The sequence below is a fragment of the Haliotis rufescens genome, unplaced genomic scaffold, assembly GCF_023055435.1.
Source record: "Haliotis rufescens isolate VD_foot unplaced genomic scaffold, xgHalRufe1.0.p SCAF_9, whole genome shotgun sequence".
NCBI lineage: Eukaryota > Metazoa > Mollusca > Gastropoda > Lepetellida > Haliotidae > Haliotis > Haliotis rufescens.
Window position 1 is genome coordinate 21592331 of NW_025964383.1, and position 21211 is coordinate 21613541.

A 21211-nucleotide genomic window follows, 5' to 3' on the forward strand; every position below is an offset into this window, starting at 1 on the left:
CATCACCGACATCTCTTTACATAAATTACACTTTCTTTCAATTAATGGGATTTATTTCCATCTACCTGTCTCAGTTGGAAGATAATGATTTGAGGCTCTAAATTTAAGCAAAATTCTCCAGTTATTCTCTTGCAGAATACTTGGGAACGATTCGAAATGAATATTTAGTTTTTTAACAATGTTCTAAGTAATTCCTTTGGAAGAGTTTTCTATTGTAGATACACATGTTTGCTGATACATATCATTCAATTTAGTTAGAATGATAATATTTAGCCGCTAAATAGTCACCAGAGCCACAACATGTAGCGATGGCGTTGAGTACAGATTTCACAACCAAATCGAATTTCGAGTCGATTTGACGCATGTGTTACCTCGTAAATCCATAGACAATTCATGCAGCGGCTACTGGTTGGATGGTCAATTGGCGTTGCAATCTGCTGTCCGAATCAAACATGTACTTCTGAGGAGTAACGGCAAAACGGGCTGTATGCATATGATCTGTGCAAGAATCGGACAGTATTGACACGGTAATCAGGACAAGTTCATCTGTATATTTCATCTACCTAATATAGATAGAAACATATACGCGTGTGTAAGTTCATGTATAAAGACTTACAAAATCAATTTCTCACGTGACAGTGATTGGCTGAATTCGAGAAACCCGATATGTCTATAGATCCCCGTAGCTGCTGGATAAGGTTACGCACTCGCATAACCCAGAATGAAAGCAATAGAACAATTCACAGACATATATTTATATGAATATATAGGCCCTTGTTATTTGTACTTTTAATATTTAGCCTTTACGTGTCATTTGATGGTTATGTGTGCTTAATTACATACAGATGATATGATTTTATCTGTAGAATAACAAACTTGTGATGGGGACCGACAGTAGATCGACCTTCGGATCCTCCAAGACCAACGGCCATGTAAGCAGCTACCAGCAGTCACAATGGGATGATGTGCTGCCTGTACCCAAACTCAGCTTCTCTGTGGCATCTGTCATCGTCTTCTGTCTGGCGGTACTGTGTTTCGCGAACAGCCTCGAAGGAGATTTTGTTTACGATGATATTTCGGCAATTACCTCCAACAAAGACTTGCGTCCAGAAAACCCACTCGCCACCCTCTTTGCTCATGACTTTTGGGGAAAGACGATGAACAACAAAAGCCACAAATCTTTCAGGCCCCTAACCGTGATGACGTACAGGTGAGAAAGTTGATCATTATTAATATTCTCGATTCCGATTGTAAGTAGTTTGAGTGCCAGGACCCGACACTCAATTCATCTGGGGCACAGGTGGCCCAGTCGTCTAGGGCGCCGCTGTGCAGAGTTGCGTCCCTTGGGCACGCCAGAAACCTATGATTGTGGGTTCGAATCCCGGTTAGCCCCGATTATGTTTCTAGGTTTGTCAGCACCATACCCGTGCTCGTGGGTTTCACCGAGTGATAAACGTCTGAGACCTGCATCACTTCGGGCTTACCTCTCACATTAAGCTGACACGCCGTGATATAACTGGAATACTGTTAAAAGCGGCGTTAAACCCAACTCACTCACTCAATGAATCTAAGCCATGTGCCCTAGCAATGAGTAATAATGGGTTCACGTTCATCAGTCCCTGTGCTGTTTTATATCATTGGACAGACTGTTCATGTTGTGACTTTGATTATTCAGTGACACTATTTAAGCTGCGGTGTCATAAAGTTTCATATTGTCATTTTGATCTTTGTAATACGTTCCATGATGTTGTTTTGATCACACAGCAATACGTTCCACGTCGTTGTTTTGATCAGACATTAATACGTTCCATGTCGTTGTTTTGATCGCCCAGCAACACATTCCATGATGTTATTTTGATCAGACATTAATACGTTCCATGTCGTTGTTTTGATCACCCAGCAACACGTTCCATGATGTTATTTTGATCACACAGTAATACGTTCCATGATGTTATTTTGATCACACTGTAATACGTCCCATGTTTTGCTTTGATCACACAGCAATGCGTTCCTATCGTTCTTTTGATCACACAGCAATACGTTCCATGATGTTGTTTTGATCAAACAGTACTACGTTCCATGTATTTGTTTTCATCACACAGCAATACGTCCCACGTTTTGCTTTGATCAGACAGCGATACGTCCCATGATTTTGCTTTGATCACACAGCAATACGTCCCATGATTTTGCTTTGATCAGACAGCGATACGTCCCATGATTTTGCTTTGATCACACAGCACTACGTCCCCTGATTTTGCTTTGATCACACAGCAATACGTCCCATGATATTGCTTTGATCAGACAGCAATACGTCCCATGATTTTGCTTTGATCAGACATCACTATGTTCCACTATGGATGTTATGAGAGTATATTTGTCCCTCTGACATCAATTTGTGAAGGGTGGTGAAGGGGGGGACCTTTTTCTGTTTGGATGGTGGTGGTGATACATTGTGCGTCTGAGTGAATTTGTTAACCGCACTTGGAGCAGTAATTCAGTCACATCTCAAGTGTAAGTTACTCTGGGAGGGACGCCCGAAGTATTGCAGATCTTAGACCATCTGTCGGACCCAAAGTGCAAGGGTTTGGTGCGGCATGGTAAGTTAACATCCATACTTACATTCCAGGTGGAACTATGCATGGGCAGGTGGCCTTCATCCTCAGGGCTTCCACGTTGTGAACATCGTCCTGCACGGCTTGGTGTCGGTCATCTTCATGGCAGTCTTCTCTGTCCTCATGTCTGGTTACCAGGTGGACCAGGAATCTGCCAGGCCGGTGTTTGCCTCGCCCCGAGCTGCTCTCCTGTGTGCTGTGTTGTTTGCTGTGCATCCCATTCACACTGAGAGTGTGAGTTCAAACTGTTTTTGTTTCTTTTATTTTTAGATTTCACAAGCATAATTACATCGATGTCTTCACTATAATATTATATATACCAGTTTATTTAAGAGGTGTGACTGAATTCTTGATACTTATTTGATGGAGCGTCACAACCTATTTGAAAAAACCATCCTGTCAACATTTCGATGGAATACTGGGTTTTGACTCATATTCAGACTTTTAACATTTGTGATTCTTTATGAGTAAGTTGTATAAAGCATGTTTGTTTATTAGTTCAAAACATTATATGAACCTCACAATGATTGCATGGTTATGCTTTATAGGACCCTTCATTCAGTGTTATAGAATTTCGAAATGTAAGTTATGTATTTGCGTTTTTAAGTTAAATATTTCCATAACGAGATTGCGTGTACATGAGTAACATAACATCAGTTTATCTCTGTATGCTTTATACCACGGGTGTGTTCCATGCATACGGTGTATGTGTGTTGTGATGTTGTGTTACAGGTAGCAGGTCTCGCGGGTCGAGCTGATCTGCTGTGTGCCTTGACCTTCCTCCTTTCGTTCTTGTTGTATGCCAGGGCCTGCCTCTCACGTAAGTCTTGTGTCGGAATGTGATTTCACGGTGAACCTTGACACCAACTTCAGTGTGTTGTATACGACATGGGTGCCTTGTAATATTAGTTTAACAGTGAGAGAGTGGGTTTTGGTTTTACGCCGCTTTTGGCAATATTTCAGGAATATCACGGCGGGGGACACTAGAAATGGGCTTCACACATTGTACCCATGTCGGGAATCGAACCCGGGTCTTCGGCGTGACGAGCTAACGCTTTACCTACTAGGCTACCCGTCCGCTCCATTAGTTAAACAGATAACTATAAGCGGGTAGGTGCGGTTATATAGACACCCACAGAATCTATGTGAACAGAGAACATCTACAAACCAGCCATACTTACAGTTTTAATATTTAGGGTGACACATACTTATCGTGATGTCTGATATCTACATTTACCTTGACCTTTTAACAGACATGACTTTGGATCTGGGCTGTTGCACATTAGCCTTCAATCTGCAAGGGCCATTTGTATACTAAAGACAAAATTGAACAGGATAAGATGTTCCAGTTGATTCTATTTACTAAGAAGCACGATGGGAGGTAAAGGATTTAGACGTTGTTCCAGACAGAAATTTATTTTCCCGATAATGAATAATAACAATAATTATTAATGGCAATCGTGATTGTTTGAATTCGGTGAGGTGAGGTGAAATTGGGTTTAACGTCGCGTCCAAGATTATTGCGCTTATATAGCGACGTGCATGCACGTATGTGTGTGTGTGTGTGTGTGTGTGTCTGTGTCTGTGTCTGTTAGTGTGTTAGTGTGTTAGTGTGTTAGTGTGTGTGTGTGTCTGTGTGTGTTAGTGTGTTAGTGTGTGTGTGTGTTTGTTAGTGTTAGTGTGTGTGTTAGTGTGTGTGTTAGTGTGTGTGTGTGTGTGTGTGTGTTAGTGTGTGTGTGTGTGCGTGTATGTGTGTGGCTGCTTGTACTAGTACGGACTGCTAGCACACTGAGCTATTATGCCGCAGTTTAACATGGATACCCCAATCAGACACAGTATACTGACTCCGAGCCGAGCGGTCCTTGTTTTTAGCCCTTTAATGCCGAGCGCCAGACAGGATAACAACAAGTACCATTTTTTAACGTCTTTTGGTATGACGCGGCCGGGGATTGAGCCCCGGACCTTCCGCACTCCGACCGGACGCTCTACCACAAGACCACGGTGGCGGTCTTGAATTCGGAATAGGTATGAGGTGGTATGAATTCTACAAACTATGTCCTGGGCATTTAGAATTCGTTCTTTTAGAAACACTATCACACACAAATGAGAAATAAATTGATGTGGCGTTTTACACGCGTGAAAGTTCTTTTACATAATGTCAACAATTGAATCAGTTTTAAACTCCATCATCCGATCCTTGGTTGTTAGGCTAGTAGTACACGGACAATGTAATTGTCTTAAATGACAACCAACAAAAATCCAGCGCCAGTGCCATATGGGCTGGAAAAGGAAAACAAACGATTCTTCTTTGGGGCAAAGGTCATTTAATAATGACAAATGTTTAGTCGAAACATAAAACCTCCAGGTAGGAGGGTGGGTACACAAACAGACTGAGAACATTCACCAAATTCCTGAAAAACATGTAGTTTACACGTTACGTTTGGTGCCTCTGACGTGTCCCTTGCAACAATAAAAAACAAATACCGCTTACAGCATAATCAACAATTGACAGTCTGGGTTATCTCCCCTTGACTGTTAAATTAATGGACACTAAAACAGATGCCATGGCATTGCCGTTTAAATTGAAATAAACTAGGATATATTTCTTACATAATTTCACTATTAATTTGTTATAATTTGTTAAACTGTTTAGTTGACGTGTTCTAGGGAATAGTTGCTATTAGTATGACATTAGCTGCTACGGAAGTTTATTTTGCTTTTAAGTTTTAATTAAATAATTTTATTGTATTTTACAATAATCACCATATATATATATGATGATTGCAGCCCAGTGCCTGGTCAGTTACCGGCCCGAGTCATTCTCCCTGGTGTCTCTGCTCGCCAGTATGTGTCTGTGTGTCGTGTCCACCTTCTGTAAGGAGCAGGGCATCACTGTCATAGTAAGTAGATTCAGAGTTTCATCCCTGGTCAGTTACCGTCCCGAGTCCTTCTCCCTAGTGTCTCTACTGGCCAGTATGTGTCTGTGTGTCGTGTCCACCTTCTGTAAGGAACAGGGCATCACTGTCATAGTAAGTGTAGTCAGTGTTTCATCCCTGGTCAGTTACCGTCCCGAGTCCTTCTCCCTGGTGTCTCTACTGGCCAGTATGTGTCTGTGTGTCGTGTCCACCTTCTGTAAGGAACAGGGCATCACTGTCATAGTAGGTGTATTCAGTGTTTCATCCCTGGTCAGTTACCGTCCCGAGTCCTTCTCCCTGGTGTCTCTACTGGCCAGTATGTGTCTGTGTGTCGTGTCCACCTTCTGTAAGGAGCAGGGCATCACTGTCATAGTAAGTGTATTCAGTGTTTCATCCCTGGTCAGTTACCGTCCCGAGTCCTTCTCCCTGGTGTCTCTACTGGCCAGTATGTGTCTGTGTGTGGTGTCCACCTTCTGTAAGGAACAGGGCATCACTGTCATAGTAAGTGTATTCAGTGTTTCATCCCTGGTCAGTTACCGTCCCGAGTCCTTCTCCCTGGTGTCTCTACTGGCCAGTATGTGTCTGTGTGTGGTGTCCACCTTCTGTAAGGAGCAGGGCATCACTGTCATAGTAAGTGTATTCAGTGTTTCATCCCTGGTCAGTTACCGCCCCGAGTCCTTCTCCCTGGTGTCTGTACTGGCCAGTATGTGTCTGTGTGTGGTGTCCACCTTCTGTAAGGAGCAGGGCATCACTGTCATAGTAAGTGTATTCAGTGTTTCATCCCTGGTCAGTTACCGTCCCGAGTCCTTCTCCCTGGTGTCTCTACTGGCCAGTATGTGTCTGTGTGTGGTGTCCACCTTCTGTAAGGAGCAGGGCATCACTGTCATAGTGTTTTGTTTGTTTGGTGTTTAACGCCACACTCAGCGATATTCCAGGTATGAGACGACGTTGTGTAAATAATCGAGTCTGGAACGGGACATCGTAAGTCAGTAGTGTTTGAATCATGATGGCTAAGTACAGACACTGCAATAGCTAAATGATTCATAAACACATGCTCACGATACACTTAGAACCGTAAATCTACTCTGCATTTAAAATCAAAATATATTTGCTAACCTTTTTCCTAAAGTAAACTCATCATACATTTGATAGATCTGATACAAGATTTTGTAAAAATAAAACAAATTTGAATTGGACGTGTCAGATACATTATTGATTTGGATGGGTTTTTTCTAAGTTTTGATTTCGATCTTAAAGAAATCGAGCTCCGTTTATTTAAAACTTATGGAAATGTCACACCAATAAATTATCTTCATTATTTTGTAGGGTATTTGCAGCGTCTTTGACATCGTCATTGTGTGTAGGCTTCATCCTCTACGGTGGCGTGGGTTCAAGAAACTAAAGAACAGTACAGAAAATGGTCATTGTAGATTAATCGATAAGGTAAGACACTTCATATATGTTCAAAAGAGTTGATAGATGCCCTCTTCAACAGGAAACAGAGAATGTCCGCATAAGTATGTTAGGTAATTCCAAGGTTTGATTACGTGTTATTTTTCCACGTTTAATATCGATAATAATAGACACTGCTGTATCTCCTGCAAGTCTTACAAGAAATAGAATGGAGGAGACGTGTTGGCCGATGTTGTGTCGACGATACATAATTTATGTTAATTCCGAATATGAAGTATCATCTATGTTTTAAGTTCTACATCTAAGTTCTCAAAATGTTAATCACAGCCCTAATTAATAAATAAACGACGACTGGGAGTTTCTTATTTACTTATATATAAGATATCAACATTTTGTACGGCCTCTTCAAGGAAGTTCAAGCTTTAAAAATGTTTACCCGTATTCTAATAATGATGACTCCTTCAATAGAATCCGATCTCGGCAATGTCGGACAAGTCCATTTTATGCACAGGTGGTATTCCCCGCATATTCTGGCAATCCTCATGTCGATTACCTGTACCTTTTCTCCCAATACCGATTGTCATATCTCTCCCGCTTTTGGATGCGATCGATCGGCCATCGCGTTTATCTGCCTTGCCCTGGTACATCTATGGGGGACACCTCACTAGACACCCCCCTCTCAAAAATATCATCGTCAAACATATGACGTCATCAAGTTACGAGCGCATGTTCGAATCTCAAATAACGACGTCATGATAGAAAAAATGTTTTCTCGTGATATAAACCACGCTTCGTTCTGGATTGTTCTTTGTGAGTTATCGCGTAGCTATCTCATATTTACACATAGAACATGTCTCATTTATAATTGTGTTACCAATTATAACATCTTGACCTCGTCTGGTAGTGAGCATCAGGTCCTGTAACTTAATCCCTCTAAGATGAGGTGTCAGTGTCAGTGGTAACTCCATCAAAGACAGAGGCATGCATATTGCCATCACTCCTTGTTGTTGTTTGTTGCAGCAAGAGATACCTCACTGGGCAAAAGGCCTCATCACCCGCCATCTCATCTTGTTTGTAACTGGTGCGTCTCTCCTCATCACACGCCTTTGGATAATGGGGTCCACACCCCCTTCATTTCGTCAACATGAAAATCCACATTCGTTTGTTAACAGTAGTTTTTATAGGGTGAGTTTCGTTTGTTAACAGTAGTTTTTATAGGGTGAGTTTCGTTTGTTACCAGTAGTTTTTATAGGGTGAGTTTCGTTTGTTAACAGTAGTTTTTATAGGGTGAGTTTCGTTTGTTAACAGTAGATTTTATAGGGCGAGTTTTGTTTGCAAACAGTAGTTTATTTAGGGGGGTTAGTGGTTTATTAAGGTTAAGTTGTGAGACACTGCCATGGCATAGATCTCGTCTAAAGATAATACATACACCCACAGAACAAAGCTTCCTCTTTGATTTGTTTGTTTGTTTGTTGTTCAACGCCGCACTCACCAATATTCCAATAATCGAGTCTGGACCAGACAATTCAGTGATTGACATCATGAGCATCGATCAACGCAATTGGGATACAATGACATGCATCAACCAAGGCAGCGAGTCTGACCACCCGATCCCGTTAGTCGCCTCTTACGACAAGCATAGTCGCCTTTTACGGCAAGCATGGGTAGCTGAAGACCTATCCTTCCTCACTGAAATATCCCAATAGATCTCTTGGAATGGAAATACAGCTTCTGAATACCGCTGCTATAATATCCCCACGCAACTTCTTTCAGATGTTGAACTACAACTACCTCTATGCAATGAACACTTGGCTGCTGTTGAATCCATGGTGGCTGTGTTTTGATTGGTCGATGGGCTGTATACCTGTCATCACCTCATTGGCTGATCCCAGAATACTGGCAGCCATAGCTCTCTGGACTGGGCTTGGTGGTTTAGGCTTCCACTCCTGTCGTGGAGACCTTACCAGGAATCACAGGTACAGATATAAGTTACATTGCCATCGCATAGAAATCTAGGGTAATGTAAATAGTCCTTTTTCTTATTATCAATTAAAAGTCCAGAGTTTGATTTAACGTGTATATATAAACTACACTCTTTATTATGGGTTTTATGTTGCCAAGGCAGCAAATACCAAAACATGCGTAAGCCTGAAACAAGTATTGGCATCTAAACAAAAGGTTACCTAGGTAACACTATCTAACTTTGGTCAACCTTGCAGGATCCTGATAACTTCTCTGGCAGTGTTGGGTATTCCATTCCTGCCCGCCAGCAACCTGTTTTTCCGTGTGGGCTTCGTGATCGCAGAGAGGATCCTGTACCTGTCCTGTGCTGGCTTCTGTATGTTGGTGGTGCTCGGGGCAAGGCAGATTTGTCTTCAATTCCATCTACATTCCACTGCAAAAAAGGTAACAATGTCATAGCATATAGAAGATGTTTTGTTTGTTTGTTGTTTAACGCCAATAATATCCCAGCTATATGACGGCGATCGGAAAATCATCTGGACCAGACAATCAAGGATTGACATTATGAGGATTGATCCACCAAATTGGGATACCATGACATGCATCAACCAAGTCAGCGAGTCTCACCACCCGATCCCGTTAGTCGCCTCTTACGACAAGCATAGTCGCCTTTTACGGCAAGCATGGGTTGCTGGAGGCCTATTATAACCCGGATCTACACGGGTCTTTAGAGCATGTAAACTTGAAGCAAGTGAAGTGAGCGAAATGGCATGTGTGGAATGGGACGTTTTGCGGGTTGGGGAAGTTAATATTGGCGCTGAGCTGAAACAACTCAAGGTTAAATTTTAGTGCGTATCGTGCGCGATTGCAACCAAAACGGTGTTATATCGTGAGGCCTGACCGGCCCGGTAAACCAGTAATTTACACTTTGAGGAACGCTCCACGCAGTCAGGTCAGGATGGAACATAATGAACCAGGTCCTGAATTGTAATAACCACATCCTCATTAGTCCGTGTTTACTTCCTGGTACATGACCCACGCACATATCTGGGTGGTGCGTAACAAAATAGATATCATCTGCGGGTAGATTATGTCAGTCTCACACATGGAGGTTTGTGTGTTGAAAACTGGGTAGAAAGTTACATCCAGTTGAAGAAGGAATTTGCATTTGTTCTGTGTTAGTATTGCTTGAGGGGGCAGTCGTCTAAGGCGCTGCGATTCGCTGTGCAGAGTTGCGTCCCCTGGACACGCCAAACACCTATGATTGTGGGTTCGAATCCCGGTTCACCCCGATTATGTTTCTAGGTTTGTCAGCACCATACCCGTGCTCATGGGTTTCACCAAAGTGGTAAATATCTGAGACCTGCATCACTTCGGGCTTTCCTCCCACATTAAGCTGACACGCCGTGATATAACTGGAATACTGATAAAAGCGGCGTTAAACCAACTCACTCACTCACTATTATTGCTTGATGCTCATGGACCACCTCCGTGGCCTAGTGGATAGAGCTTCCGCCTGGAGCGGAAGGTAGGTGGTTCGATCCCCGGCCGCGTCATCCCACAAGATGTTAAACGATGCCTTGCGCTCGGCAATAAAGGTGATGAAGCAAGGGCTGGTCCGTATATTGTGTGGGATATGCATGGTATCTCTGAGGGCTAGTATCCTAAAACCGGCATTAGTCCGGACTAGTACAAGCAGCCACACACACACATATACATATAAGTGTAATAATCTTGAACGCGACGTTAAACCCCATTTCACCCGATATCACCTTCATGCTTATGAATATGTGGTATTTCCATTTTACAGATGGTTTCTGCTGGATTCACAGTTGTCATAGTAGCGTTTGTTCTACGATCAATTCAGGTATTCCAATCTTCATTTGCCAATAGCCGCTGTAAACAGTAAACTACGGCTATAACGAACTCAAAGGGACCATTTATTTTAGTTCGTTATAACCGTAGTTCGTTATAAGCATATATACAGCATATATACAACAAATGTCCGGGACAAAAAAGTAAGTTCGTTATATCAGTCAGTTCGTTATAAGCGTGTTCGGTATAAACGTAGTTTACTGTACACAGTTATGAATGATGTACGTATACATGTACCGGAGATAGCAATTTTGGATACAGCAAATATTTGGCCATAATGAACATTATGTAATCCCCACTCTACTCAGTCCAACGGGATCTGCTCAACACTGGAGGAATTTATGGAATACTGTAAGGGACATTCTCGCGATCTCGCATTCTCGCGATCTCGACCTTTGGAAACGAGGTAAATATGCCCAAAACACGAGAATGCGAGATCGCGAGAACGCGAGATTTGGCCAGAAATAAGATATACACTTTTTTTTGAAGACATGAGCAAGTACAATTTAGTTCACGTTAGGTTCACATCTGTGGCCATCTTGAAATTGTGTGATACGTTTGTCATTGTGCAGTGCTAAAATGGAATTCCTATCGAATACTGTAAGGGACATTCTCGCGTTCTCGCGATCTCGCATTCTCGTGTTTTGGGTATATTTACCTGGTTTCCAAAGGTCGAGATCGCGAGAATGCGAGATTTCTGTTGAGCACTGAATACTCAAATAAGATAGCTACGCGATAAATCACAAAGAACAATGAAGAACGAAGTGTGCTTTATTTCACGATAAAACATTGTTCTGTCATGACGTCATTTCTGGAAATCGCAACTTGATGATGACGTAAATTGGACGACATCATTTTTCAGAGGGAAGTGTCTAGTGGGTTGTTCGCCATAGATGTAGCTAGGCAAGGCAGATAAAGGCAATGAACAAACAATCACATCCAAAACTGAGCGAGATATGGCAATCGGTATTGGGAGAAAGCGTACAGATAATCGACGTGGGAATTAAAAGAATATGCGTGAGAATATGCGGGAAAGGCGAAATGTTACCCCACTGTTCATAAAATAGATTTGTCCGACATTGCCGAGGTCGTATCCTATGTTTTATTGTACAATTAGCAACTCCCACTCGTTGGTTGTTTTTTAATCCAAAAACGGCCAAAGATTTTGGTTATACATTTGTGCTGATGCAATGCTGTTGGAATCATCCCGCCAATGGAAATATTCTTCAGTAGGAAGTTGTTCGACTATTTGAAAGTTTGAATTGGCGTTCATGTGCTTGAAGACGTGACACATTTATGGATAACGACCTCTTTATTGTTTGTTACGGCCTGTATGACTACTGGAAGCCTGTACCCTGAAACGTCGTTACACACAATAAAGAAGCTGCTTTCTATCGTTTTTCACGTCATCGTGTTCCTCCATATTCTCGACGCCAGTCAAAGACCTCCTTGTTTGTTGCAGAGAAGCAGCGACTGGAGGGTACCAATGGAACTGTACATATCGGGGGCCAGTGTTTGTCCACTCAATGCTAAAGTAAGTATATTCATACAATATTTGTATCGTTTGTCTTGGCACTTGTTGAGCAGCATCTAGTTGGAAACAAGGCGCTATACAAATCCATTATTATTATTATTATCATCATCATCATCATCATCATTATTATTACTGCGTTTTCCTGTGATCTGTCAGGGGCGGTCGGGTAGCCTAGTGGTTAAAGCGTTCGCTCGTCACGCCGAAGACCCGGGTTCGATTCCCTACATGGGTACAATGTGTGAAGCCCATTTCTGGTGTCCCCCGCCGTGATATTGCTGGAATATTGCTAAAAGCGGCGTAAAACTATACTCACTCTCTCCTGTGATCTGTCCGACACTTCAAAATGTTGTTGATAAGTGTGCCAGAGATCGGTTCCGTATAATCAGGTCGATTCAGCATAATGAGTGTTTGTCTGTTCTCCTGTTACCACAGTCCAGGGCTCGTCCCACAAAGCGATCTCCCATTATTTACATTCAGAGTGGCAAAACACTCTCCACAAGACGGATGACATAAACTTTCCCTTCATGTCGAGCAATATTCCAGCAGCTCCAGCTTTTGGTGTTTACATTTCACAACATTTGAGCTATAATCGAGCATGCTCTTTCTACCAAGATTTCATAGAGCGTCATATAACTCTTGCTCAGAAGTTGTTTGATCAAGGCTCCAACATTCAAGGACTCAGTTAATCTTTCAAAATGTTCTATGGTAGACATGTGGAGGACATTTCCAAATTTGACGCATCGGTGTCAAAAATGATGTCCGATGCAATTCCCTATTTTGACTTTGCCATATGTTCCCATGTTTTTTCAGGTAAAAAATTGACTTGACTTCGCATGTGTTTGTGACGGGTGCGACCGGTGGGGCAGGATACGCTCACCTTTCACGAACACATAGTATCATTACTATTTGATAGTGATTCATATAAAACACATGACCATGATATACTCGGAATCGCACAATTGACTCTGCTTTTTGCAGATATTTCTATTGGATACCGAAACGGTTTGGTCGCTTTAATTACCTTAGACTTACATTAGTCGCATCTTAAATCGCTGCATGGAAAAAGACTTGATTACAGCCACTGACGACAAGATCAGACCAACCCTCATCTTGCTGAATCTACCTGCTTACACTCAACATTCCGGGTGTATGGGATTTTACCATCCGAATCAACCTGTACATCCGAGTCCGAATGTCAAGGAACGATTTACTTGATGGATGATACTCCTGGTCTATTGCATTCAGCGACGTTTCGAAGTAGATTCCTACACCGTTATCGGGGGCACGGGTGGCCCAGTCGTCTAAGGCGCCGCGATTCGCTGTGCAGAGTTGGGTCCCTTGGGCACGCCAGAAACCTATGATTGTGGGTTCGAATCCCGGTTCGCCCCGATTATGTTTCTAGGTTTGTCAGCACCATACCCGTGCTCGTGGGTTTCACCGAAGTCGTAAACGTCTGAGACCTACATCACTTCGGGCTTTCCTCCCACATTAAGCTGACACGCCGCGATATGACTGGAATACTGTAAAAAGCGGCGTTAAACCCAACTCACTCACTCACTACACCGTTATCAAGCTGGAGTGAGTTGAGCTGTCGTTGTAGTAGAGCATTTGTGATTATTGAAAACAGTCCGTAAATAGCACTGAAAGACTCCCATTAGCATGGATTCTTCTGATTTCAGTAGACCGCCTCCGTGGTCTAGTAGTAGAGCGTCCGCTCGGATAGCGAAAGGTCCAGGGTTCGATCCCTGGCCGCGTAATCCAAAAGACCTTTTACAATGGCACTTGTTGTAACCCTGTTTGATTCGGTATTAAGGGACTAAAACAAGAACTGGTCTGCTCGGAGTCATTATACTGTGTCTGAGTGGGGTATTCATGTTAAACTGCGGCATGGTATCTCAGTGAGCTAGCACTATAAATCGGCATTACTTCGGACTATTTCACACACACACACGTCGTTAAACCTAATTTCACCTCACCTCACCTGATATCAGTAAAGGAGACCTTGTGTCCAAACAAGCTACATGATGGGTCAAGTGATATAAAGGTAGCTCGTAGCAGTGGTTTAATTCCAAGTCATCACTGTACGATAAAATAAATACAGAATTTTATTAGATGAGAAGGTTGTACGGATCATGTCGTGAATAGTGTTCGAAGTTTCATACGCACGTCTGTCACATGATTTGCCTTTGCATGTGTTTGTGACTGGCGCCACCGGTTGTTCGGGATACGCTCACCTTTCCGCGAGCACCTGGTAATACGACTGCTCATTTTCTTACTTGTGCTACTTTTAATAAATAAATGCATATGTTATTATATTTTCAGATTCATTTCAACATAGCCAAGCTTGAGGAACAAGACAACCCAGACTATGCTATTGAGAAATACAGACATGCTCTCAAGTATGTATATATTTAACCGTTACGAATTTACAAGAATAATGATATGCGATATACAGTAAACTACGGTTATAACGAACACGCTTATAACGAACTGACCGATATAACGAACTTATTTTTTAGTCCCGGCCATTTGTTGTATATATGCTGTTTATATGCTTATAACGAACTACGGTTATAACGAACCAAAATTAGTGGTCCCTTTGAGTTCGTTGTAACCGTAGTTTACTGTATGTGAGTCGAGGAGTCGTACAGTGAACTTTGCTTTTAGTAAAGATTTCTTATGATTATGGAAATTTAATTGTTTGAAAGTCATTACTTAGAAGTTGACGGGTGACAAAGTGGCCACAATTTATGGATAACAACATTATTAATACTGTAAAGGCGACGTCTTGCTTGACAACGGTATAATGATCTATACCAAAACGTCGCCTTTACAGAAGTAAAGGTGGTGAGTTGAAATGGGGTTTAACGTCGCGTCCAAGATTATTGCACTTATATAGCGACGTGCATGCACGTGTGTGTGTGTGTGTGTGTGGCTGCTTGTACTAACTAGTCCGGACTGATGCCGATTTATAGTGTTAGCACACTGAGATACCATCCTGCAGTTTAACATGAATACCCCACTCAGACACAGTATACTGACTCCGAGCAGACCAGTCCTTGTTTTAGCCCCTTAATGCCGAGCGCCAGACAGGGTAACAACAAGTACCATCTTTTAACGTCTTTTTAGAACCCCGGACCTTCCGCTCTCCGGGCGGACGCTCTACCACTAGACCACGGAGGCGGCCTCAGTAAAGAAGTTGTTGTCCATAATTTGTGTCTACTTTGTCATTATGGAAATTGTTTTCGTTACTTTTAATGTTATCAAGAAGTCTTTGAGATCATCGCCACAAATTAAAAAAACCGGACAGTTTGTGTACAGTTGAGGTCAAATTACTGTCTCTTCTGATGCTTTGTAGTCAGTAAAATGCATCGTCATATCCGATATATCGACATGCTCGACATCGAGTTAAGCGGGGTAAGATACTGGTATGGAAGGATCCTCCTAGAACAATAAAGTGTCAACAGTACATCAGGGTAGAGTGTTCAAGGTGACGAGTTTTTCACTTTCAAGTCAACTGCCCGGGTATCTCAAAGTGGCCGACGCTCACTTAGCATCGAGACAGACGGGTATGCTTGTATCACAAACATCGATAATGTATTCCGCCCAGTGGCGCATGGGTGGCCCAGTCGTCTGAGGCGCCGCGATTCGCTGTGCACGCTTTGGGCACGCCAGAAACCTATGATCGTGGGTTCGAATCCTGGTTCGCCCCGATTATGTTTCTAGGTTTGTCAGCACCATACCCGTGCTCGTGGGTTTCACCGAAATAGTAAACGTCTGAGACCTGCATCACTTCGGGCTTTCCTCCCACATTAACTGATACGCCGTGATATAAAGCGGCGTGAAACCTAACTCACTCACTCACTTTTCCGCCCAGACTGCACCCTGGCTATGCATTTGCGATGAACAACCTGGCAATCATCCTTAAGGAGAGAGGGGATCTGTCGGATGCAGAGAAGCTGCTGGAGGAAGCTGTCAATGTCAGGTACTGGACTGTTTCATGCCTCAAGAGTGAGTTCAATGCCGCTAAAAATATTCACAAAATCGTGTTGTCTCAGTTTGTACACACGAAATAACTTTCGCTGTACCTGTCCTGAAGACAATGAATTTTGAAAAGCAATGGCAATGGCAAAAGCAATGAATAAAGAGATAGTGATTTGAAATGCTCACTAACAATACCTCCCCCGTTTAGTCGTCGTATTATGGATATCACTTTGGTGAAGCAAGGCGACTATGCTTGTCGTAAGAGGCGACTAACGGGATCGGGTGGTCAGGCTCGCTGACTTGGTTGATGCATGTCATCGATCCCGATTGTGTGCATCGATGCTCATGTTGTCAATCACTAGATTACTTACAGACCGACGTCATATAACTGGAATATTGACAATAAAATAAAACAAACAATAAAATGACAAGAATCATATAACTATTATGCATGTCCCTGTTGTCAGGTCAGACTTCTCGCCAGCTTGGACCAACCTTGGTATTGTGCAGGCGGCACTGAAGAAGAATGAGTCGGCTGAAGCCAGCTACCTCGAAGCCGTTCGACTCGAAAATGAGCATTCTAACGCACACCTTAACCTTGGAAACTTGGTAATTACTGTACACTTTATGTTACTTGCTGGAATTGTGCAGTCCAAATATATGTATGCAGGATGTTGTTTTTGTTGCATGTTTTACATAATGTCCAAATGGTGGGTTCTAAAGACGGTTATTTAAAAAAAAATAGTGTGTGACTGAGGATAGTTTTACGCCGCTTTTAGCACTATTCCAGCAATATGACGGCGGGGGATATCAGAAATGGGCTTCACACATTGTACCCATGTCTTGGGCGTGACGAGCGAAGGCGTTAACCACTAGCTTACCCGACCAGCCTAAAATAAATAAATTAAAAAAAAAAAAAAAAAAAAATTAACAGTCAAGTAAAAATTCCAACAGCAGTTTTGTTGACGTTCAAATGTTTTCTACTGTTGCACATCATTCTTTGTGTAGTACCGGGACACAGGCCGACACGAGGAGGCCCTCGGTGCGTGGAGGACAGTTGTAGGGTATACACCAACGTTCGCCAACGCCTGGAGGAACACAGTACTTCTTTTATATCAACTTGGTAAGTCATGTCGAGATACAGAAGTTTTGTCCTTCATTAGATAGTAAAAACGTGAATATTGTATAAGACATTTGTTCGATACACGATACACGGACGAGAGACATGTCAAATGACCCTGGAACATGCGCCATTAAGGGCATGAATAAGAGAGTTTGGCGTCAATAGTTGTAATGATGTAATGATGTAAACACTGCCGTCGGCTCCTTAGAGTGAACAGGACAACTACAGTGTCATTGATTATGATCAACCCTGACACTGTGCTATTGACGTCAGTTTTAGTGCATGCTTTGGAAAATTCTTATCTTTAACCTCATATCCGTGATATCAGACACAATCAGACACAATCCAGCACAATCAGATACAATCCAGCACAATCAGACACAATCCAGCACAAGCAGACACATTCAGACACAATCCAGCACAATCAGACACAATCCAGCACAATCAGATAAAATCAGACACAATCCAGCAAAATCCAGCACAGACACAATCCAGTACAATCAGACACAATCAGACACAATCCAGCACAATCAGATACAATCCAGCACAATCAGACACAATCCAGCACAATCAGACACATTCAGACACAATCCAGCACAATCAGACACAATCCAGCACAATCAGACACAATCCAGCACAATCAGATAAAATCAGACACAATCAGACGCAATCCAGCACAATCCAGCACAGACACAATCCAGTACAATCAGACACAATCCAGCACAATCAGACACAATCCAGCACAATCAGATACAATCAGACACAATCCAGCACAATCAAAGCACACATGAAACGTCAACGCCACAGAACAAGCTGTCTCGTTTATCTGCCGAAACAGATTCCACAGGGCTCAATGCTGAACATTATATGACAGAAATGTAAACTTAGCACTTAAATTAACCGACGCTTCTATATAATCCCATTATATATGATGGTCTTAAGACAATCGCCACACATTCGTCTATAACGTTTTGGAACACTTTTTGAAACACGATTTGAACGTTTGTGATGGATTAAAACCATCTTCGTATTAAAGTTGTGCGTTTGTGTAATCTCAGGGAGGCAGAACGAAGCTATCACAGCTGGCCAACAGGCTCTCGAGGTGGTGAAGAATGACTCGACACTGATGCTGATTCTAGCCAACATCTACATACAGATGCATCAATACTCTCAAAGTGAAATACTCTTGCTAGATGCCATCAAAATAGACCAGCAAAACGCCATGCTCTACAATAACTTAGGTACGGTAAAAACTTCTTCCGAAGTTATTTTCTATCAAAAGTGAACATGTTTTTCTGTGTGCCACGTAAGGGCTATTAATACTTGATACATCATATACAAATGTTATCATATACAAATGTTATATACAAATATACATTCAAATGTATTATGGAATATATTTCCATACGTCAACAGGTCACTCGCATCAATATCTTGGCAATGTGTTTTATTCTTGTACTTAAATCTAATAACCAAAGTCAAATTGAAAACAACCCCAAAACATCAAGTGCAACACAAATAACTTCTGCAAATATCCAGGACAACGACGTCAGTGGAGGCAAGTTTTTGGAATTTGAGTTGACTTAATAAGTAGGAGTTTGGAATTCGAATGCCTTCCATGTTCTTTCTGATATTGGATAGAGCACGTTTAACCTAATATTTCCTTCGTTGGACTGACTGACTGAGTATGGTTTTACGCCGCTTTTAGCAATATTCCAGCAATATCACGGCGGGGGACACCAGAAATGGGCTTCACACATTGTACCCATGTCGGGAATCGAACCCGGGTCTTCGGCGTGACGAGCGAACGCTTTAACCACTAGGCTACCCGACCGCCCCTCCTTCGTTGGAGAATTGCAACTGACTCTTCCTAAACATAGTGATATGTATCTTATCTTCATCTCTTGAATTGTTTTATACCATCCAGTGTCATTTACCTTCATTTCGAGGTGTCTTGTTATTCCTAGGTGTGCTTTATCAGCAGTGGGGCAAGACTGATCAAGCCAACGCAGTATACATGAAAGCCAAACTACTAGCACCAAGGAGGCGGTAGTACAAGGATGCAAGGATATGGTATAGACTATTTACAAGGCTGTGCTTCCAGGACCAAATGTGCAAAAAGAGAAGTTGTTCTAAGCAACAGAGAATGACATGTTTACAAGAACCAGTCAATGCAGATAAACGCTGTTATATTTCTGTTGCATATATCCTGATTCTAGGATTGTCAAAGCAAGAGAATAACCTGTCGAGATTTTCTGTCGAAACAGATTCCGCTTGGCGTAAATGGCAAATAGCGATTGAAATTATATGAATGGACCACTGAAGCTCAGTGATGACACCAGGTGTGCGCGAAAACGGTAAGCATGTCCTGCCCGACCGGTAGAACCCACCATTTGCATATAAAAATAAGTATTTATTGCCAGACGCAGCACAGCAGTACTCATACAATGCGACATCAGCCTGTAAAAAACCTGGCAATCAAGTGATCGATGAACCACAAAATCCAGTGACACGAGAGTACCATTACTGATTTTGTTGAAACTAATAAAAACGGTATGTTTATTTTGAATTACGTCTGCTGTGTACAAATGCAGATATTTTGCTGCTTATAAGTAAACAAAGACATTGAGAAATATATTCGTTTTGCAACACAGGGGGACGCAGTTTTAAAGTCTCGACCTAAACATAAATACAGGTAAATAACAGTAAACAAGGCATGGTCTGCTGAGGCCATGCATTATTTCATCTAAATACAAACGTCAACGTCAGTCTAGATTATCTGCCGAAACAGATTCCATTGGGTGTAAAATGGTGATGAAAATTATGTGAATGGATCAGTGAAACTCTTTGATGACACCAGGTCCCTCTTGCACAAAGCGATCTTAGCGCTAAGACTATCGTAAGCCTATGTTAAAGTATGGGAGTTACGATCATCTTAGCGCTAAGATCGCTTTGTGCAAGTGGGCCCAGGTGTTCTTGAGACGGGTAAGCATTTCCGGCTCCCGCAGCCGTGTATCCAGTTCAACTATCTGTGGGGGTCTGTTTCCATATGTTTATATCTATCGTTTACTTGAGTTTTCCGCTGCACTCCCAATATGGTCTCTATAGTCATGACCTATTGGTCTTATTACCCAACAAGAAACTACTTTATTACTACCAAATGTGTTTAGATTTTAATAAAGACACCGTACGGACAAAGTCCAAAGGCATTGACATCAATGCAATCGAACGAAATTCACATGTGGAAATCATGTTGATTGTTTGTTTGTTGTTTAACGCCGCACTCAGCAATATTCCAGCTATATGACGGCGGTCTGTAAATAATCGAGTCTGGACCAGACAATCCAGTGATTGACATCATGAGCATCGACCCACGCAATTGGGAAACGATGACATGTATCAACAAAGTCAGAGAGCCTTGCAATTGGGATCGATGACATGCATCAGCCAAGTCAGCGAGCCTGACCACCCGATCCCGATAGTCGCCTCTTACGACAAACATAGTCGCCTTTTATGGCAAGCATGGGTTGCTGAAGAACTATTCTACCCCGGATCTTCAAGGGTCGGAAATCATGTTGGAAAGGGATGCTTCTATCCATGGCAGGATTTTCAGATTAAGATGAGGTGATGTGAAATGGGATTTAACGTCGCGTCCAAGATTATTACACTTATATAGTGACATGCATGCATGTGTGTGGCTGCTTGTACTAGTCCAGACTAATGCCGATTTAATAGTGCAAGCACACTGAGATACGTACCATGCCGCAGTTTAACATGAATACCCCACTCAGAC

The 21211-nt window shown here is 42.3% G+C and overlaps 1 protein-coding gene across 1 annotated transcript; it reads left to right on the forward strand.

The window, feature by feature from the left end:
- Nucleotides 1-399: 399 nt before the first annotated feature.
- Nucleotides 400-20295, forward strand: LOC124144714 (protein O-mannosyl-transferase TMTC4-like). The gene is made up of 17 exons (XM_048391540.1): nucleotides 400-527; nucleotides 867-1210; nucleotides 2627-2846; nucleotides 3345-3432; nucleotides 5400-5512; nucleotides 6854-6970; nucleotides 7961-8125; nucleotides 8714-8916; nucleotides 9160-9346; nucleotides 10713-10769; nucleotides 12240-12311; nucleotides 14634-14710; nucleotides 16189-16296; nucleotides 16763-16904; nucleotides 17304-17418; nucleotides 18477-18659; nucleotides 19386-20295. The coding sequence occupies exons 2-17, from the start codon at nucleotides 882-884 to the stop codon at nucleotides 19469-19471; spliced, it is 2262 nt and encodes a 753-aa protein (XP_048247497.1). The 5' UTR covers nucleotides 400-527; nucleotides 867-881; the 3' UTR covers nucleotides 19472-20295.
- Nucleotides 20296-21211: the final 916 nt, after the last annotated feature.

Excerpts from the sequence above, each read along its gene's own strand:
- LOC124144714 (XM_048391540.1), top strand. The coding sequence starts at position 882 with ATGGGGACCGACAGTAGATCGACCTTCGGATCCTCCAAGACCAACGGC. Across the intron at positions 9,347-10,712 it reads TACATTCCACTGCAAAAAAG|ATGGTTTCTGCTGGATTCAC; the intron begins GTAACAATGTCA and ends TCCATTTTACAG. Across the intron at positions 18,660-19,385 it reads CATGCTCTACAATAACTTAG|GTGTGCTTTATCAGCAGTGG; the intron begins GTACGGTAAAAA and ends TGTTATTCCTAG.